Below are 14,600 nucleotides of genomic sequence, written 5' to 3' on the forward strand. Positions count from 1 at the left end.
CCTATTCACCATCTTCCACAGCAAAAAAGGTCATATTTGGGGAAGTACATTGCACTGCAGAACATACTTTGGTTACAGAACTCAGAGAGAATAAATTTTACCTTCTGAACCAGAAATAGATATAATATATGGCTTGACAACTATGTGTTTATGTTTGTCAGACATTCATATCCTCTTCATACAACTTCCTTATATAGTTAGGTCTTTACATACGTATACCAGCAGACAACCTTCTTCCTCAGAATTCTTGTGGTTGTAACTTTCAATCATGCCGGTGGAATGTAGTCCTTTTAAGCAAATGTCCAGTATGAAGCCAAAGGGCATGCAAATTTGGCACTCTTTCGTCCAATTCTAAAGCATTTGTTCTTAGAGACATTATTGCTGCCAGTTGTATTGTTGGTTGCGATTCCCAGACATCATGTTTGAGCCGCGTCCAGCTCCTGAATTCCCATATGGACCACCGTGAGGGTAATTAGGACCTCCAGATCCATAACCACTACCTCCGCCCCCTCGAGGACCAGCACCAGGCATGCCACTAGAACCATATGGAGGAGCCCGTCCTTGAGTCGGATACGGGCCATTGCCATAACCCCCACCACCTTGACCACGATTTGGGTGGTTGTAGCCCCCAGAAGGATTTCCACCAGGAGGATATCTTCCTGGCCCTGCTGAAGGCCCACGTGGCTTACCATAATGATGGCCAGGAACTCCAGCAACCTGAGGTTGTCCGTGCATAGGTGGATTTGGACCCGGACGCATCTGAGCATGTGCGTGCCCGGACTGCTGAATTGGTGGAAGACGAGAGTGCTGCTGCTGATGCTGCAGCTTCTGACGCTTTGAGTTTTCTTCATGTTGCCGCTGCTGCTGACGCTTTTTCTTTGTCTGGAACTCATGGGAAGATTCATATTTTGGCAAACTGATGACACAAAAAGTGAGGCAAAAGGATGGGAATTAAAAACTAAGGATCGCAAAAGGTAAAGATATATGCCAGAGGGAAAAGTTTAAGAGATTAAAACCTCTTGGGGTCGCAAGGTAATGGATCTGTCCAGAAATACTCAGCATCAAGAGCATCCTTTGCTGATATTCTCTTCATAGAAGAAGAATTAGGGAAAAGAAATTAATTGTCAGAAAGGTGAACTTAGAATACTTTTCCTCAAGATCAGTTAGCCAGATATGAGTCTTATGACAAAGTATTATGTTGCATGAATAGAGAAGGCGTGTGCCATGGGCGCCATATGACGCTAGGGCTGCGCCTCCCACGCCATGCGCACCATTGCATATATACGTGTTCAACATGAATATGTGAAATTGCTAGCTCATGAGCAAGTATCAAGATTAGGAAGGGGTAAAAGCATATGCTGAATTTCAGAAAAAGCAACCGAAGCAAGTATACCTGAGATGGATCAAGAGTCAGCATCCGATCAAGTAAATCCAAGGCATGGCGGTCAAAGCTATAAACAAAATAGTTAACATGTTAGACTTATTTATATTGCCAGCAATTATTATTTAAAAAAAAAATCATGTAACGCCACATGATTACTTACTGTCTGAAATGCTCTCTTAGACGCCTTTTCACAACCCTTGTTGGCTTGAAATTGTTGTACCAAGGAATCTTTGAGACTCCAGGCCAAATCTCCTCATTAGGAGTCCCACAGATGTCAAAAATTTTATTTAATTGCTCCGGCTACAAGAGAGAACCAGAAAGAATATAGCAGACAGGAGCAAAAAAATGAAATACAACACATAGGCAGAAGGAGAACGTAGGTATCCCCAATACATAACATACATTAGAAACTATCCCAAATTCATCACTCTTATTTCAGGGGACGCTAAAAATAAGGTTCCGCTTCTTAAAATAAAAATTTCTTTCTCAAGACAACCCTCTCCTTTAAATTAATAATTTGACACCAGGTAACTACTTTCAACCAATTTTAGCGGGCAATAACATATACACAGAGAGAACTTTAGCCTTTCACTTTCATTCAAAATGACACCCAGTCTGAATGGCTACTTAAAACTGGGATAGAGGAACATTAAAATTACTCTATCGTAGCTGCTCCTGCTCTTAAAATTCTATTAGAGGTTGTTGCTTGACTAGGACTAAGCTGACATTAAGGGCATAATTGCAATCTTCAGGTCAATAAAATCGCAATTTCTGGGCTTTTCTGTATTCAGTTCAGTGTATCAACTATTTGAAAAAGGAAAAAAGAAGAAACTACCTCATCTTTCCCAGGGAAGATTGGTTTCCCATTAAGAAGTTCAGCAAAGATGCAGCCGACTGACCACATATCAACAGCAGGGCCATACTTTGTGGTTCCTAGCAGCAACTCTGGCGGCCTACAAGATTCATTTTAGCTACTTATGACATGAGTAATGATATATTAAACAATTAACTAATTGCATCATCTTTGGTGGTACATACTCCCGAACTTACCTATACCACAAAGTAATCACACGATTTGTAAGATTAGCATTATGGTCACTTGAGAACGAACGGGCTAGACCAAAATCTGCAAGCTTCAAGTTTCCTTCGTTATCTATAAGAAGATTGGAACCTGCAATTCATACCAGATCCTAACATGAGCCTCATAAATGGAAATAATTTTAAACTGAATACTTGTTTTAAATATAGACCTTTAATATCACGGTGAAGCACTTGATTTACATGACAGTAGTGAAGCCCTGTCAAAAGCTGTCTCATATAGCACTAAAAGAAGAGAGAAAACGTGAAAATCATTCATTTGATTGCCACTCTTCTTTTCCAACAGAAGCATCTGACATGGCAATAATCTAAATATTCTTGATCTTTTACACTCGTTGCAGTACCTTAATTTGCGGCACAGAAAATCTCATTCCAGGACGATCGGCAAGACCAGTCAAATCATGGTCCATGTACTCAAAGACCATGTAAATTCCACCTCTATACTTGTTACCATCTGGAAGACGAAGACAGAATGCAGATATATAAACTTTTAGCCTCAAATGATGTTAAAAAATCTTACAGAAGTCCTCCCATTAATCATGTAGGTTTAACAAATAAAATTTATGCTATTTATATGATGTGTGTAATTTACAAAAGTTCATCAATGAAAACAAACAGCAAACATTTTACCTGATGCCCCTTGCTCATCCTTCTCTGGACCTGGATAAAATTACAAACTTCAGATGCAACGACTTAAACAGCAAACAGAAAGATTTAAATAGAAAATAAAAATGATGCATAAACCAATAAAAGATCAAAATAGAAATAATAAGATTACCAGTAGATGTCACGATCTCTTTTAACTTGATCACGTTTTCATGGTGAAGCTTCTTCAAAATTTTAATTTCACGAATGGCTGTAATGGGGAACTGCAGCACGAATGGATTTAAATCAATGATCATATTGGATCCTAAGATGATGTAGTAACTTTTATTTTTATCCATATCATTAACAGGTAACATCTAGTGCACACCAGAACAGATGAGGTGCAGAAATCATACCCCTTCTCTTTCATTGTCCATCCGTATTTTCTTCAAAGCAACAATTTCCCCTGTTTTGATTTCTCTTGCCATGTAAACTTGCCTGCAAGTATAAAATTCCCACGTCAAATAAAAAGTCGAAGGGTCTGTCTGGCAAAGGAGTAGGTCAAACTCAAAATAGAAGGATCCACTAGAAAATTCAACTCATGCACTTGAGCTATTTGATCGTTTCCTTTTACTCTTAACTAGAAAAAGACTGTTGGCATAGAATGAATTCTAAAATTGGCACACCCTTCATTGATTTTCCAAACAGAGGTTAAAAACTTCCATTATTCTACTCAGACCAAGCAATCAGCCCCCTAGACCGGTCAAATCATACAAACATGGAGAATGCATCCGCCCATATGCACAGAATTAGTATATTAACAGTTATTCATATATCACAACCAACTTGAGCCTAAATAGCTCAATTTTCAACATCATAGTTTAGAACTTGTATTAAAAAAGAAGCAATCTTTCAAATCCATACATTCTCTTTCAGAGGGAAAAAGTACATATCTCTCTTCCAATCGGCAAGAAATTTCTTCTTAAGTGGGGGGAAAAAAAAGGGTACCCATAAGTTCCTTCACCAATCTGCTCCAATTTCTCGAAGCAATCAACGCTTCGAGAACCCCACGCCGGCACCTCGCTTACATTTAGCTGCTCCGGCGCCGCTATCGCCATTGTTTATCGCCCACGCCTCTTTCTTCAACGGGAAGATCGAATTATGCTCAAATTAAAATCAAACGATGCGATCAAAACGAAATAGATTCCGGTAATCGCGAGAGACAACAGAACAGAGAATTGGAATTAGGGTTTAACAGTGAGTCAAGACGAGGAACAGAAACCGGGGGCTTCCGTCGAATTTCGCAAATTCTCCGATTTGCAGGGCCTTGATGAACAAAAGACAACGGGAGAAGATGAAAAGAAACAGTGGCAGCAGCTACGCAGCGGGAGTACCAAGACTGCACAAGGCGGTGGCCTCTGCCGAGGGTAAGAGGACCAATTTTATGACAGAAAGTAGCTTAAAAAAACCGACAACAAATGTAGATTTCAAGAACTATTTCCTACATTTTATTTTCGTGGAGTGAAGAGTAATAAATATAGTAGGAATAAGACTCCTCCCATCATCTTTCATTTATTCATTATTATACATGGATTCAAGATATTGCGTAAATTATATCCATTGTATTCCAATTCCAAACCAATCAAGCCCACCCAACATATTATTTCTATAGTTATTTATAAATTTATATTAATATAAAAAATATATGTTTATATTTAATTCAATCAATAACTAAATCAAATTTAAATGAAATTTAATTGAATTATTATTTGTGTGATGATTACAGTTTTGTTAATTAATTGAAAATTGTCAAGAATCAATATTTAATTACAAGAGAATTATTATTACACGCATCTTGACGGTACTTTTAACTTTATTGAAAGTTGTCAAAAAATTGAATAATAGTTCAAATTTACAATGTAAATGTGGTGATGTTGGATGATAATCTCATTCTTGACGGCATTATTTATAATTAAACGACGAATACAAACGACATAATCACAACACGACACATATTGGTGGAGGCGAAGAATGTGAAATCAGCTCATAAGATTAGAAGAGGAAAAAGAGGGCTTGTAGAGAGAGGGCCAGCCCATGCCCATGCCCATGTTACCACATTCCATAGCCCATTGAAACTATACATCGAACATGTAAAGGACAAATGAGCTGACCCCATCAACCATGAGGATAATATATTACTATTAGTGTGAAGCATCTGACTCTTGCTGGTGGACTTCTCAGTCATGGCTTCTTTGCTTCATCTCGTTAAGGTCAGAATCCGACTGGATTAGCTTTCTTTCTTTCTTTCTTTTTTTTGTCCAATTCCATTTGATGTAGTTTCTTGGTTTCCTTTTCTGTATATTTTTTTTTGGTTTTTCAATTATCCGATTGATAGTTTCAACATTTTTGTTTTGAGTTTGATATCTGTAAAATTGATTGGGAAAAGGGTCTGGGGGTGTTCTTTGTGTAGTTTTGAATCAGCGTAAGAGTTGGGGTTTGCTGTGGTGTTAAAAAGATTGTTTTTATTCTCTTTTTTTCTTCTTATTTTGGATGGAGATGTGAACTTAGATTTACTCCAGTTTGAGTACTATGAAATTTGTCCTATAAATTTATCGAGTTGGATTCAAGCTGTTTGAATTGTTGTGGTGTGCTTCTGTGTTTTTATTGCATTGGTGATAATGCCCAAATCTTGATAATATGTTTTTCTTGAGGGAGAAATTTTCAATTATGAACATTGAAAGAGAGCAACAAAAAACAATCTGAATCACTGCCTGATATGTGTAATTTTGGTTTCTTCCTCTGGTATGCTAACTTGGAAGAGACTAGCTTGAAAGGACGATTCAATTACCTTCATCTTGGTTGGATGGTGTATTTTGTATTTTTGTTTGTGTAGTTATCAGTGATTTAAAGTTGATTCACAATGAGCAAAGTTTTTTGTTCACCCGGTAGCTCTTCTGGGTTTTAAGGTTATATTATACCCCTATACAGAAATAAGCCACTAGTATAAAGTCACAATCCATCAGCCGGATTCTTTTCCTGGCAATTTGTTGTCTATGGAAGAGTTGGTGAAATATCTGATGTTACTACAGGATTCTTATACTGATATAATATTACAAGAAAATTTTTATTTGATCTTGATGGAAAGAACAAATATTAAAACGTGTACAAATGCAGCCTTATAGATGCCGCCTCCTGTTGCCAAGAGTTAAAATGATCTTTGATTGAGATGAAACACTCTAATTCTTTGGTTTTTTTCCCCTTGGAAACATGCCATTGACCTTTACTTTTTTGCAGCCTCACTGAAGAATAAGGCTGGTTGGCTTGTCTGTTGGCTTCTAAGCGATTCACTCTTGCATTCCGATCCCTGATCGCCGTTGCTTTTGCTGTAAGTAAGTTTTTGGACTATTTCTTGGGCAAAAGAAACCTAAGGACCGAAGGCAATGGCGGAGGAGGAGAGAAATTTAATCGAGATATTGGAGGAGAATATCCCCATAGATATGAGCAAGTACATCAATTATGTTCAGTCACCACATTGTGGTGCTATAGCAACTTTTGCTGGCACTACTCGTGACACCTTTGAGGGCAAGATGGTCTTAGAACTGAGATATGAAGCATATGTTCCGATGGCAATACGCTGTATCAAGTCGATTTGTTCATCTGCCAGGTCATCTTGGAACCTTAGCTCAATTGCAGTAGCCCACCGTCTAGGCCCCGTTCCTGTTGGTGAAACAAGTGTTTTCATAGCAACCTCAGCAGTTCATCGAGCAGATGGCTTGGATGCTTGTAAGTTTATGATTGACGAGGTTAAGGCATCGGTTCCAATATGGAAGAAGGAAGTTTACACCAATGGAGAGGTTTGGAAAGAGAACTCGGAGTTTCTGGAGAGACGGGACGAGCTTTGTAAGCCTGTTGGAGATCAAGGCACATGGGGGGAAAAGGTTATGGTAGAGGCAAGACGAGAAAAAAGAGGTTGTTGCGCAGGAAAGGTAAAGGTGAACCTAGCAGATTCTTGATTGCTAATCATCAATCTGCGTGGGAGAAAAGGTGGTGTACCAAACAAAATCTCTGACAAGTATGTATTCATTTGCCTTGTAATGGAAAAAGATGCAAGTTCTGTGTACAAGTATTCATTTGCCTCTCACATTAAATAAAAGTGAGTACAAAAACATACACAAATTCTACAATAAAACCCTCAGTTTGAACAAACAATATGTTGTTTTTACATAATGATTTTACTAGTAGTAAATCAACTCAAAAGACGTGTGAACCAAACCCTGAGAAATTCCTAGAAGCCAAATACGAGAGAGATCATAACAGTCCGAATGATCTCAAACTAAGAGGGTTATTTTTATCTATTCCTAAATAATAACTTAAGCTGGAAGAAGACTTTTAGCTGGAGGAAACAGAGCAACAGCATTTCTTCCAGGATCAGTGTACTTCCTGGAAACTGCCTTGAGCTTGTTTTCTGCTGCTCCTGAGTGAAAACTTGCCAACATCTTTGCACATTCTCTGTTAACAATGGGGATAAGATAACTCATTTAGCAAATTTTCATTCAAATGTGAGCATGTATAGAAGTAATAGTATGTGTAATTACAGTAAAAACATAGTTTACATACATCAGCTGGTCCTCAGAGTAGCCTGTATAATGCTTCAGTGTCTCAGTCCATAACGGGCTCCTGTTAAGAGTGCAACGGGCAACGTATACTGCAGAAGCAGAAAGCTTTGAAGGGCTGTAGTTTACAATGCTCGAGTAATTCATCAAACCAAGCTCAGCAAAGAAAAACACCATGTCCTCCATCTACATACATGAATGAAATGAACATTCAACGTCAGCTACTTAAACTGGAAAAGGATGTGAAAATTAGATACAGGCAAATTATGGAGATACAACATACCTCCTTGTCAGCCGGAACGGATGCTTTAATGTATCTGACGAGAAAGACGTATGGAGTTGGAACTGTGAGATACCATTCCAACTTCCCAAGAATTGCTTTCTCCATCAGAAGCACCTGCTCCCTCACATAAGCGTTATCTGATATGGCTATGAAGTCACTGACCTGGAAAGGATGAGAACAAAGAAACGTTGAATTTAATCACAGAATGAGGTTTAGTGTACAATTTATCAAAGAGAATTAAAGTTATCTACCTCCGGTGCCCATATTTCCTCGTACTTGCAAGCAATTAGCATTGAACTAATCCCAACCAACTGCAGTTCCCTCCTCGGAACAGTTTTCAGTGACAGAAATCGATCCACGATATTGATTGTAAGGTAGAGACTCTCAGGCACCAGTTCAAACTTCTTGTGGACTTCAATCAGCCAGTCCACAAGAATGGCTCTCATCTTGGGGTTGATTTCTGGTTGTGAATCCATATAGTCGTGAACTCGGCCATTTTCCTGAATAAAACAATCATAAAAGATTAGATAGGCAATCAATCAAAGGAAAAAGGATAAGCAGTGATTAGAGAGGCTAGTGAAAATAACACACACCTCTGTAAGCTTGTAGAAATTGTACATATCCTCAACATACTCTGCTGCTGCCAATTCATTATCTCCATCTGCTGCATCGATGTCTGCTAGTAAATCCTTTGGCTTCTTAGTAAGTCCACAAGCAGACTAGAAAGATGAAACAAACCCAAATGTCATATGGATTTCTTGATTTGACAATGGAAAATAAGCTTGAGAAAATATCTTAAGGCAAACCTTGCTTCGAGCAGTAAGGACTGCAGTGAGACTTTTGCCGGACTTTCTTGAGGACATTTTTTCCTTCATTTTTGTTCCACTCTTGGGGCTTCCTACTTGATCAGGACTAACGAGTACATCGTTCTTTGCCTTAATTCCCGGTTCTTTCTTGGGCATGGCTTTGGCTTTTGCAGCACCATCGTTTCCCACTAAAACATTCACATTATCTACCAGTGGTTTCTGCACATAGTTACAGTAATAATCAGTTGATCAAGAAAAATCAGCAACATCCAAGTAAAGGAAAATCGAAAAGCAATATCGCAATGTGCAACACTCAGAAAATTCAAATGTTTATATAAACCTTGCAGTTGTTTTTCTCTACTGCTGCTTGTGCATTTGCCAATAGTTGAGCACCAAAGCTTCTGAAATAGAGAACATCAATATTTCAGTAAAATATATCATGCATGATGCCAAGAACTATGCCTGTGTAGTGTGACTGTAGAGTTGCTGAACCGTGTTATCGGCCGAGTGATCTGATTCTGAGGCTTCCCCTCCACAGCTGGTGCGGCTACCAAGTTTCCAATGTCTCTTAGAACCCGCCGGTTTCTACCTTCAGCTTGTGCATTTTTCTGCTTCCCTCCTCCAACTAAATCACGAAATCGATGAATTATGCACTTGACATATCAAATCACATGAAACTCTTTTTCAAGAGCTTAATTTCAGAGATGCAAAGGGAAATCTTAATGTATGTTTAGACAATACCAGACTTTACTCTTTGTCCTAACATAGACTATACACAAATATTAGTCAAATATAACTCAGTCATGAAATTTAACAGAGTGCTAACCATGGATCAGATTCTTTTAAGACCCACCAATCAAAAATCCATCTCAAGGATAATCAGAGAAGAATCAAGAAATGAACATGTATATTAACTAAAATCAAGCCTTCTAAGGATGTAACAGAGACCATATTATGATTACAGGAAAAAAGGCATACTTCTCCTCAACAAAAACCCCATGCAGATATCAAAAGAAAACTTAAACCTATGAACTTATCATCACCCAAATCAGATCAGCAGAAACCCCAGAATGCCTATTCAAGATTGCACCAAAATATCATCAAGATTGAACATAAAGAGAGAAAATCCAGCAATCTCCACATTGATGATCACTAAACCCTCAAGACAGTCATACGTTTTAAGGACAAGAATCATCACATCTCACCACATTAAAACTCACAAAAATCAAATTATGTTAACACACACACACAAAAAAAAAAAAAAACAAAACAAAAAAAGTGACTCGTGCCAAATTCATTGACACTAGCACTACCTCTGGGTTGCTCGGGAACAACAGCTCTTGAAGCCATCTCTAAATCTAACTCTTCTTCTTCTATCTCCGGTTCTTTCTGATTGTTGCTGTGTCCCCCAAAAACTCCTCCAAGACTAGCCCAAAACGACGACAAAAACACCTGGAGACGGCCGTTGCCCGCCTCTCCTTCTTCTGGGTTTTCAGTCGCCACTATGCAAGAAACACCTCTATTTTCTCTCTCTAGAATTCCCTCTCTCTCTCTCTCTAACAATTCTTTTCTGTAATTTCTATATTCCGAGAAGAATGATGCAGAGAAGAGAGGTTTAGGCGGAGCGCTAGGGATATAAAACGGTGAGGGCCGAGTGACGCCTCTTACTAACAACGGTCATATTCTTCAGCTTTGAGCACCATCCGTTGGATTGCCCTTGATTGGACGGTTCCGATCGGGAAGAGACTGTGTAAAGTTTTACTAGCCGTTAGAAGGTAGAGCGCAAAAGAGCCTCAAAATTTACCGTTTCCATGAGCTACTTTTTCCATCTGGATTTTGCATTTTTTTTTCAATTTTTCTGCCAATTTTGCCAAATTACATATTGGCAACATTTCTTCTTTAATTTTTTAATAACATGAAATTAAAAACGCAATTTATTTTTTAAATTTTCGATAAATTCTGTGGAAATTCGATAGTAAAACAATATTGGGTAGATCAAATATAATATCTTATTTTTTATTATTATCCAAAAGAAATGTTGCTCTTAAATTTTTAATAAATCGAGAATTTTATTAAATTTCAGTAAAAAATATTTTTGTTATTAATTTATATTATAACATGTTTTACAGTAATAAATCGAGAAGACTGAGAAATATTTGTTGAATGTATCTTTAATAATTGCATTTATAATCTTGTATTTAAGCATCACTTTGAATTGTGTATTATAACATAATTTAATTTTTTTCATTTTAAATGATTCGTTACATTGTATATACAAATACAATGAATTATATATGTATGTGTGTGTGTGTGATAATAGTAAAAAATGAATAGATTGAAACAGAGGAATATTTGGGAGAAAATATATATATATATATATATATATATTATATTTGCAATATGTGAAAACATAATTGAAATGGAATCTTACAAAAAAATTGAATGAACATGAAAGCATAATTTGAAAAGGATGCAACATAATTTCAAATTTGTCGAATATACGATTATCAGGAAAAGTATAGCACAGTTTTACAAGACTTTAAGCATAGGAACATACAAAGATCAGAACTATCGCCGTCCGGAGATAAATCTGTGAGTATATGACACAGCCTATGCAAGAAGACAGCAAGACTTGTGAAGATAAGCTATCCTACAAAACACAAACACGTCATATTTTCGCATAATCCAGCGATCGTTTGCCATCATGACCTTTACTAAAGAAGTAATTGAAGTAATCCGAGAAGACAACATGTTTATAGATTGGTTTCTCTCCGGCCTTCAGCACTTCCGGCAGAGGGCCAATGATGGCGTCACTTGAAGGGTTGACAAAGACGGGCACGGAAACCCTGTTCTTGCTCCCATTCACAAATACACGATGCTCGATGCTTTTGTACCTGTCGTTGCTCATGATCTGCAGCACATCTCCGATGTTTACAACAAGAGCTCCTTTGGTTGGTGCTATATGGATCCACTGGTCGCCTTCAGTTGCTCGTACGTAGAGTCCACCTACGTCGTCTTGTAGGAGGATGGTGATTGATGACACATCAGAGTGACGGCCAGCTCCAGCTGCAACATTGGGGTTCGGACACTTGGGGTAGTAGAGAAGGGTGACAACTGGTGAGCCCATCAAGGCGGATTCTTTGACCTTGTCAATTTGTTCCACCTTAATACCATTGAGCAACACTGTCAGTAGCTTTCTGATAATGGGCTTTATCCAGTTTACGTAGTCCAAAACTTGATCTCTGCGGAGAAGCAACAGAATGTTGATTAGTCGGTATTGGCATGACGACATGCGGGTAAAACCAGCAACACTAAGAGTTCTACTGATAATAAATTCAAGAGAAAAGGAGCTGTTATCGTGTTAATTGTCTTAGCATGGAATTGGATCCAAAGCCGTATCAGTCATGTTTAAGTGGTGCAAGTTCAGACACCTCACATTTCAAATGAAGTCATACCCCTCAAGTGAAGAGTTGTAAGACCATTACTCTTCAGACACATTGTATAGCAGTTTTAATAGCATCAAGAGAACACAGAATCCACAAACGAAAAAGTATCAACAGAGCTTGTCAAGCGTTGATCTTCTACATAGCTATGGCATTAGCATAAGCATTGTCTGGATATGATGGATTACTTACCGATAACGTATCAAAAGATGCACAACCAAACATGGCCTAGACAGTGATAGAAGCATACATAATGAACATGAGTTGACCACTGAGGCTGTCATCTGCCTAGCATTAAACAAATCTACATTCCCAACTTCAGCACAAGTTAAAATTTTGAACCGCTGTTGTGTGCTGGGGTTGTTTCTCATACTCTGCTAATGAAAAATCTATACTCTAAGTTTGAGATAAGACTATTATCAGCTCAAGGATTAACAGAATCAATGTGCCAATGATTATCATAAAGTAACACAAAATACAACATATGAGACATCGAAAGAAACCAGTAAAACCAACTACACATTTACCGAATTAGAGCATTTATTCCCATACAAACTACCTTGCGATTCCAAGTATAAGAGCATAACCTTGCAACTTTCCACTCTTAACCATACAATCTTTTCTTTCAAATCCATAATAACAAATTCATCCGACTTGCCTAAATAACTTCATACTACAAAAGATTCGATTTGAAATCCTCGAGCTTTCATTTCGAACTATATTTTGTGGCATTATAATGAATTCCAAATCTATTTAATATACAATTATTTGGATTCTTACTCCAAATCCTCACTCCCAAATGTAGCCTTAGGTTTTTCAGCCAAAGAAGAGATTACATGTTCATCCACTGTCATTGGCTGAAACCACCATCACCACTTCCTACACTAGTAAATATCTTTATTAGTATAAGAATTTCAACCCACAAGAAGGCCAATATAGTATCTCCCACACCACATTAAACGCTTCAAAAGAGCACCTCATACCTCTGCTTATGCTAACAATAAATCACATGTCTTAATTTTGACAACATGAACATAAAAAGTCATCAATCTGCCGACAATAACTCACCTAGACAAAGGTGGCCAGAACTTGGAATGCTCATTTTCTTGGCCATCACAGTAGTGCATAAGATAGTCTTTCCACTCCAAAATCTTCTCAGCAAGAGGACTAAAGCTAGTCTTCAACATCACAGTGTGAGTGGGAGAATTCTCCTTCAAATACCTCCTCCTCTCCTCAACAGGCAACTCAAAGAAATCATGAGCAGCCCTCTTCACATTTTCAAGAACCTCATCTGGGATTCCATGATTGATGATCTGAAAGAAACCCCACTTGGCTGCTGCCTCGCAGATTGATTCTGCAATTCCCGGGTCATCCCATCTGGACACATCGATAACGGGTACGGATTCTTGGGTCGCAATTTGGATATGGTCCAATCTTTCTTCAGGGGGCTGGATGAATCGATCTGGGATTTGTTTAAGGTTTATCTGAGAGAGACCCTTCACTCCATTTCCTTTGTTCAGCATAAAATCTATGAGGTTGTCGGGTTCCGAGAGTAGTTCAGACATTTTTCGGTGTCCTACTGAAGTGGGAGTTGGTAGATTCGGAGGAGCAAATTTTGGCCAGGAATTGGGACTTCAGAATCTAATGATATTTCATTGGATTTAAATGTTTCTTTTTCTCAATAGAAAACACTGAAGTGGTATATATCACCCACCACATCAAAATATTATAATTGCCAAGAAATATTTTTTAAAAATGATATTCAACAATCACTAAAATTCATATTATCCTCAGAGACAGAATTCCATCCACCATGAAATTTCTAGTACAACACCTTAAAATTTTTTGAGTAAATATTTTAAATTTGATCTTAGAAAGGAGACATCCGAACATACTACCTTATTGAACAACCATACTTACACTTTTTTTTATATATGACCTATTTATACAAACCACTCACATTTTTAAGTAATTACAGAAATTACTAGTTTCAACCAAAAAGTAGTAATAGTTAATGTTTTGGAAGATGTATGTGTATTTTTTAGAAAATATATAATATGTAATTCGAAAAAGCATAAATAATTTGTGTAAATGTATCTTAAATAAAGGAGTGTTAGATGTAATTATTCCTTAACTAAGAGTAAATAATTTATTTAGGCCTTACTAATTTTTTGTATAATAATGTACATATATCTATGTAAGCTCAGTTTCCTTTGCTCCTGTAATGAACCTTTTGGTAGTGTATTAAAAGACAAGTCTATTCTGGTGTTCACATAAAACGACGAAGTTTCGACAGAATTTGGTGTTGCTGTATGTTTGCATCGAAATATGACAATCACATGATCTTTATGAATAGTAAAACAAAGTATTTTCAGAAGGAAGAATAAA

At 37.5% G+C, this 14,600-nt stretch overlaps 4 protein-coding genes across 5 annotated transcripts; 1 reads left to right on the forward strand and 3 right to left on the reverse strand.

The window, feature by feature from the left end:
• Positions 1-95: 95 nt before the first annotated feature.
• Positions 96-4,628, reverse strand: LOC105170978 (cyclin-dependent kinase C-2). 2 transcript variants are annotated; one of them, XM_011091955.3, is made up of 12 exons: positions 4,076-4,628; positions 3,484-3,565; positions 3,261-3,351; positions 3,113-3,142; positions 2,827-2,936; positions 2,635-2,707; positions 2,435-2,555; positions 2,220-2,337; positions 1,545-1,684; positions 1,394-1,451; positions 1,017-1,087; positions 96-916 (listed from the first exon to the last, which is right to left on the reverse strand). In XM_011091955.3, the coding sequence occupies exons 1-12, from the start codon at positions 4,183-4,185 to the stop codon at positions 376-378; spliced, it is 1,545 nt and encodes a 514-aa protein (XP_011090257.1). In that variant the 5' UTR covers positions 4,186-4,628; the 3' UTR covers positions 96-375. The 2 variants fall into 2 exon arrangements, with proteins under 2 accessions (XP_011090257.1, XP_020552333.1); XM_020696674.2 differs by having other exon boundaries at positions 3,992-4,123.
• Positions 4,629-5,120: 492 nt separating this feature from the next.
• On the forward strand, positions 5,121-7,190 carry LOC105170980 (molybdopterin biosynthesis MoaE family protein). Its single transcript, XM_011091956.3, has 2 exons — positions 5,121-5,337; positions 6,362-7,190. The coding sequence occupies exon 2, from the start codon at positions 6,508-6,510 to the stop codon at positions 7,078-7,080; it is 573 nt and encodes a 190-aa protein (XP_011090258.1). The 5' UTR covers positions 5,121-5,337; positions 6,362-6,507; the 3' UTR covers positions 7,081-7,190.
• A 31-nt stretch (positions 7,191-7,221) lies between these two features.
• LOC105170981 (G2/mitotic-specific cyclin S13-7) lies at positions 7,222-10,420 on the reverse strand. Its single transcript, XM_011091957.3, has 9 exons — positions 10,083-10,420; positions 9,262-9,394; positions 9,110-9,170; positions 8,770-8,988; positions 8,557-8,682; positions 8,215-8,463; positions 7,964-8,125; positions 7,685-7,866; positions 7,222-7,576 (listed from the first exon to the last, which is right to left on the reverse strand). The coding sequence occupies exons 1-9, from the start codon at positions 10,117-10,119 to the stop codon at positions 7,438-7,440; spliced, it is 1,308 nt and encodes a 435-aa protein (XP_011090259.1). The 5' UTR covers positions 10,120-10,420; the 3' UTR covers positions 7,222-7,437.
• Positions 10,421-11,247: 827 nt separating this feature from the next.
• Positions 11,248-14,471, reverse strand: LOC105170982 (feruloyl CoA ortho-hydroxylase 1). Its single transcript, XM_011091958.3, has 2 exons — positions 13,281-14,471; positions 11,248-12,011 (listed from the first exon to the last, which is right to left on the reverse strand). The coding sequence occupies exons 1-2, from the start codon at positions 13,775-13,777 to the stop codon at positions 11,438-11,440; spliced, it is 1,071 nt and encodes a 356-aa protein (XP_011090260.1). The 5' UTR covers positions 13,778-14,471; the 3' UTR covers positions 11,248-11,437.
• Positions 14,472-14,600: the final 129 nt, after the last annotated feature.

Source organism: Sesamum indicum, linkage group LG9, assembly GCF_026168435.1.
Source record: "Sesamum indicum cultivar Baizhima isolate 11 linkage group LG9, ASM2616843v1, whole genome shotgun sequence".
NCBI lineage: Eukaryota > Viridiplantae > Streptophyta > Magnoliopsida > Lamiales > Pedaliaceae > Sesamum > Sesamum indicum.

Excerpts from the sequence above, each read along its gene's own strand:
- LOC105170978 (XM_011091955.3), bottom strand. The coding sequence starts at position 4,185 with ATGGCGATAGCGGCGCCGGAGCAGCTAAATGTAAGCGAGGTGCCGGCG. Across the intron at positions 2,556-2,634 it reads GCTTCACCGTGATATTAAAG|GTTCCAATCTTCTTATAGAT; the intron begins GTCTATATTTAA and ends TATGAATTGCAG. Across the intron at positions 1,685-2,219 it reads TCTTCCCTGGGAAAGATGAG|CCGGAGCAATTAAATAAAAT; the intron begins GTAGTTTCTTCT and ends TCTCTCTTGTAG.
- LOC105170980 (XM_011091956.3), top strand. The coding sequence starts at position 6,508 with ATGGCGGAGGAGGAGAGAAATTTAATCGAGATATTGGAGGAGAATATC.
- LOC105170981 (XM_011091957.3), bottom strand. The coding sequence starts at position 10,119 with ATGGCTTCAAGAGCTGTTGTTCCCGAGCAACCCAGAG. Across the intron at positions 8,464-8,556 it reads ATTTCTACAAGCTTACAGAG|GAAAATGGCCGAGTTCACGA; the intron begins GTGTGTGTTATT and ends TGTTTTATTCAG. Across the intron at positions 7,577-7,684 it reads TACTCTGAGGACCAGCTGAT|AGAATGTGCAAAGATGTTGG; the intron begins GTATGTAAACTA and ends CATTGTTAACAG.
- LOC105170982 (XM_011091958.3), bottom strand. The coding sequence starts at position 13,777 with ATGTCTGAACTACTCTCGGAACCCGACAACCTCATAGATTTTATGCTG. Across the intron at positions 12,012-13,280 it reads TTCTGGCCACCTTTGTCTAG|AGATCAAGTTTTGGACTACG; the intron begins GTGAGTTATTGT and ends GCTTCTCCGCAG.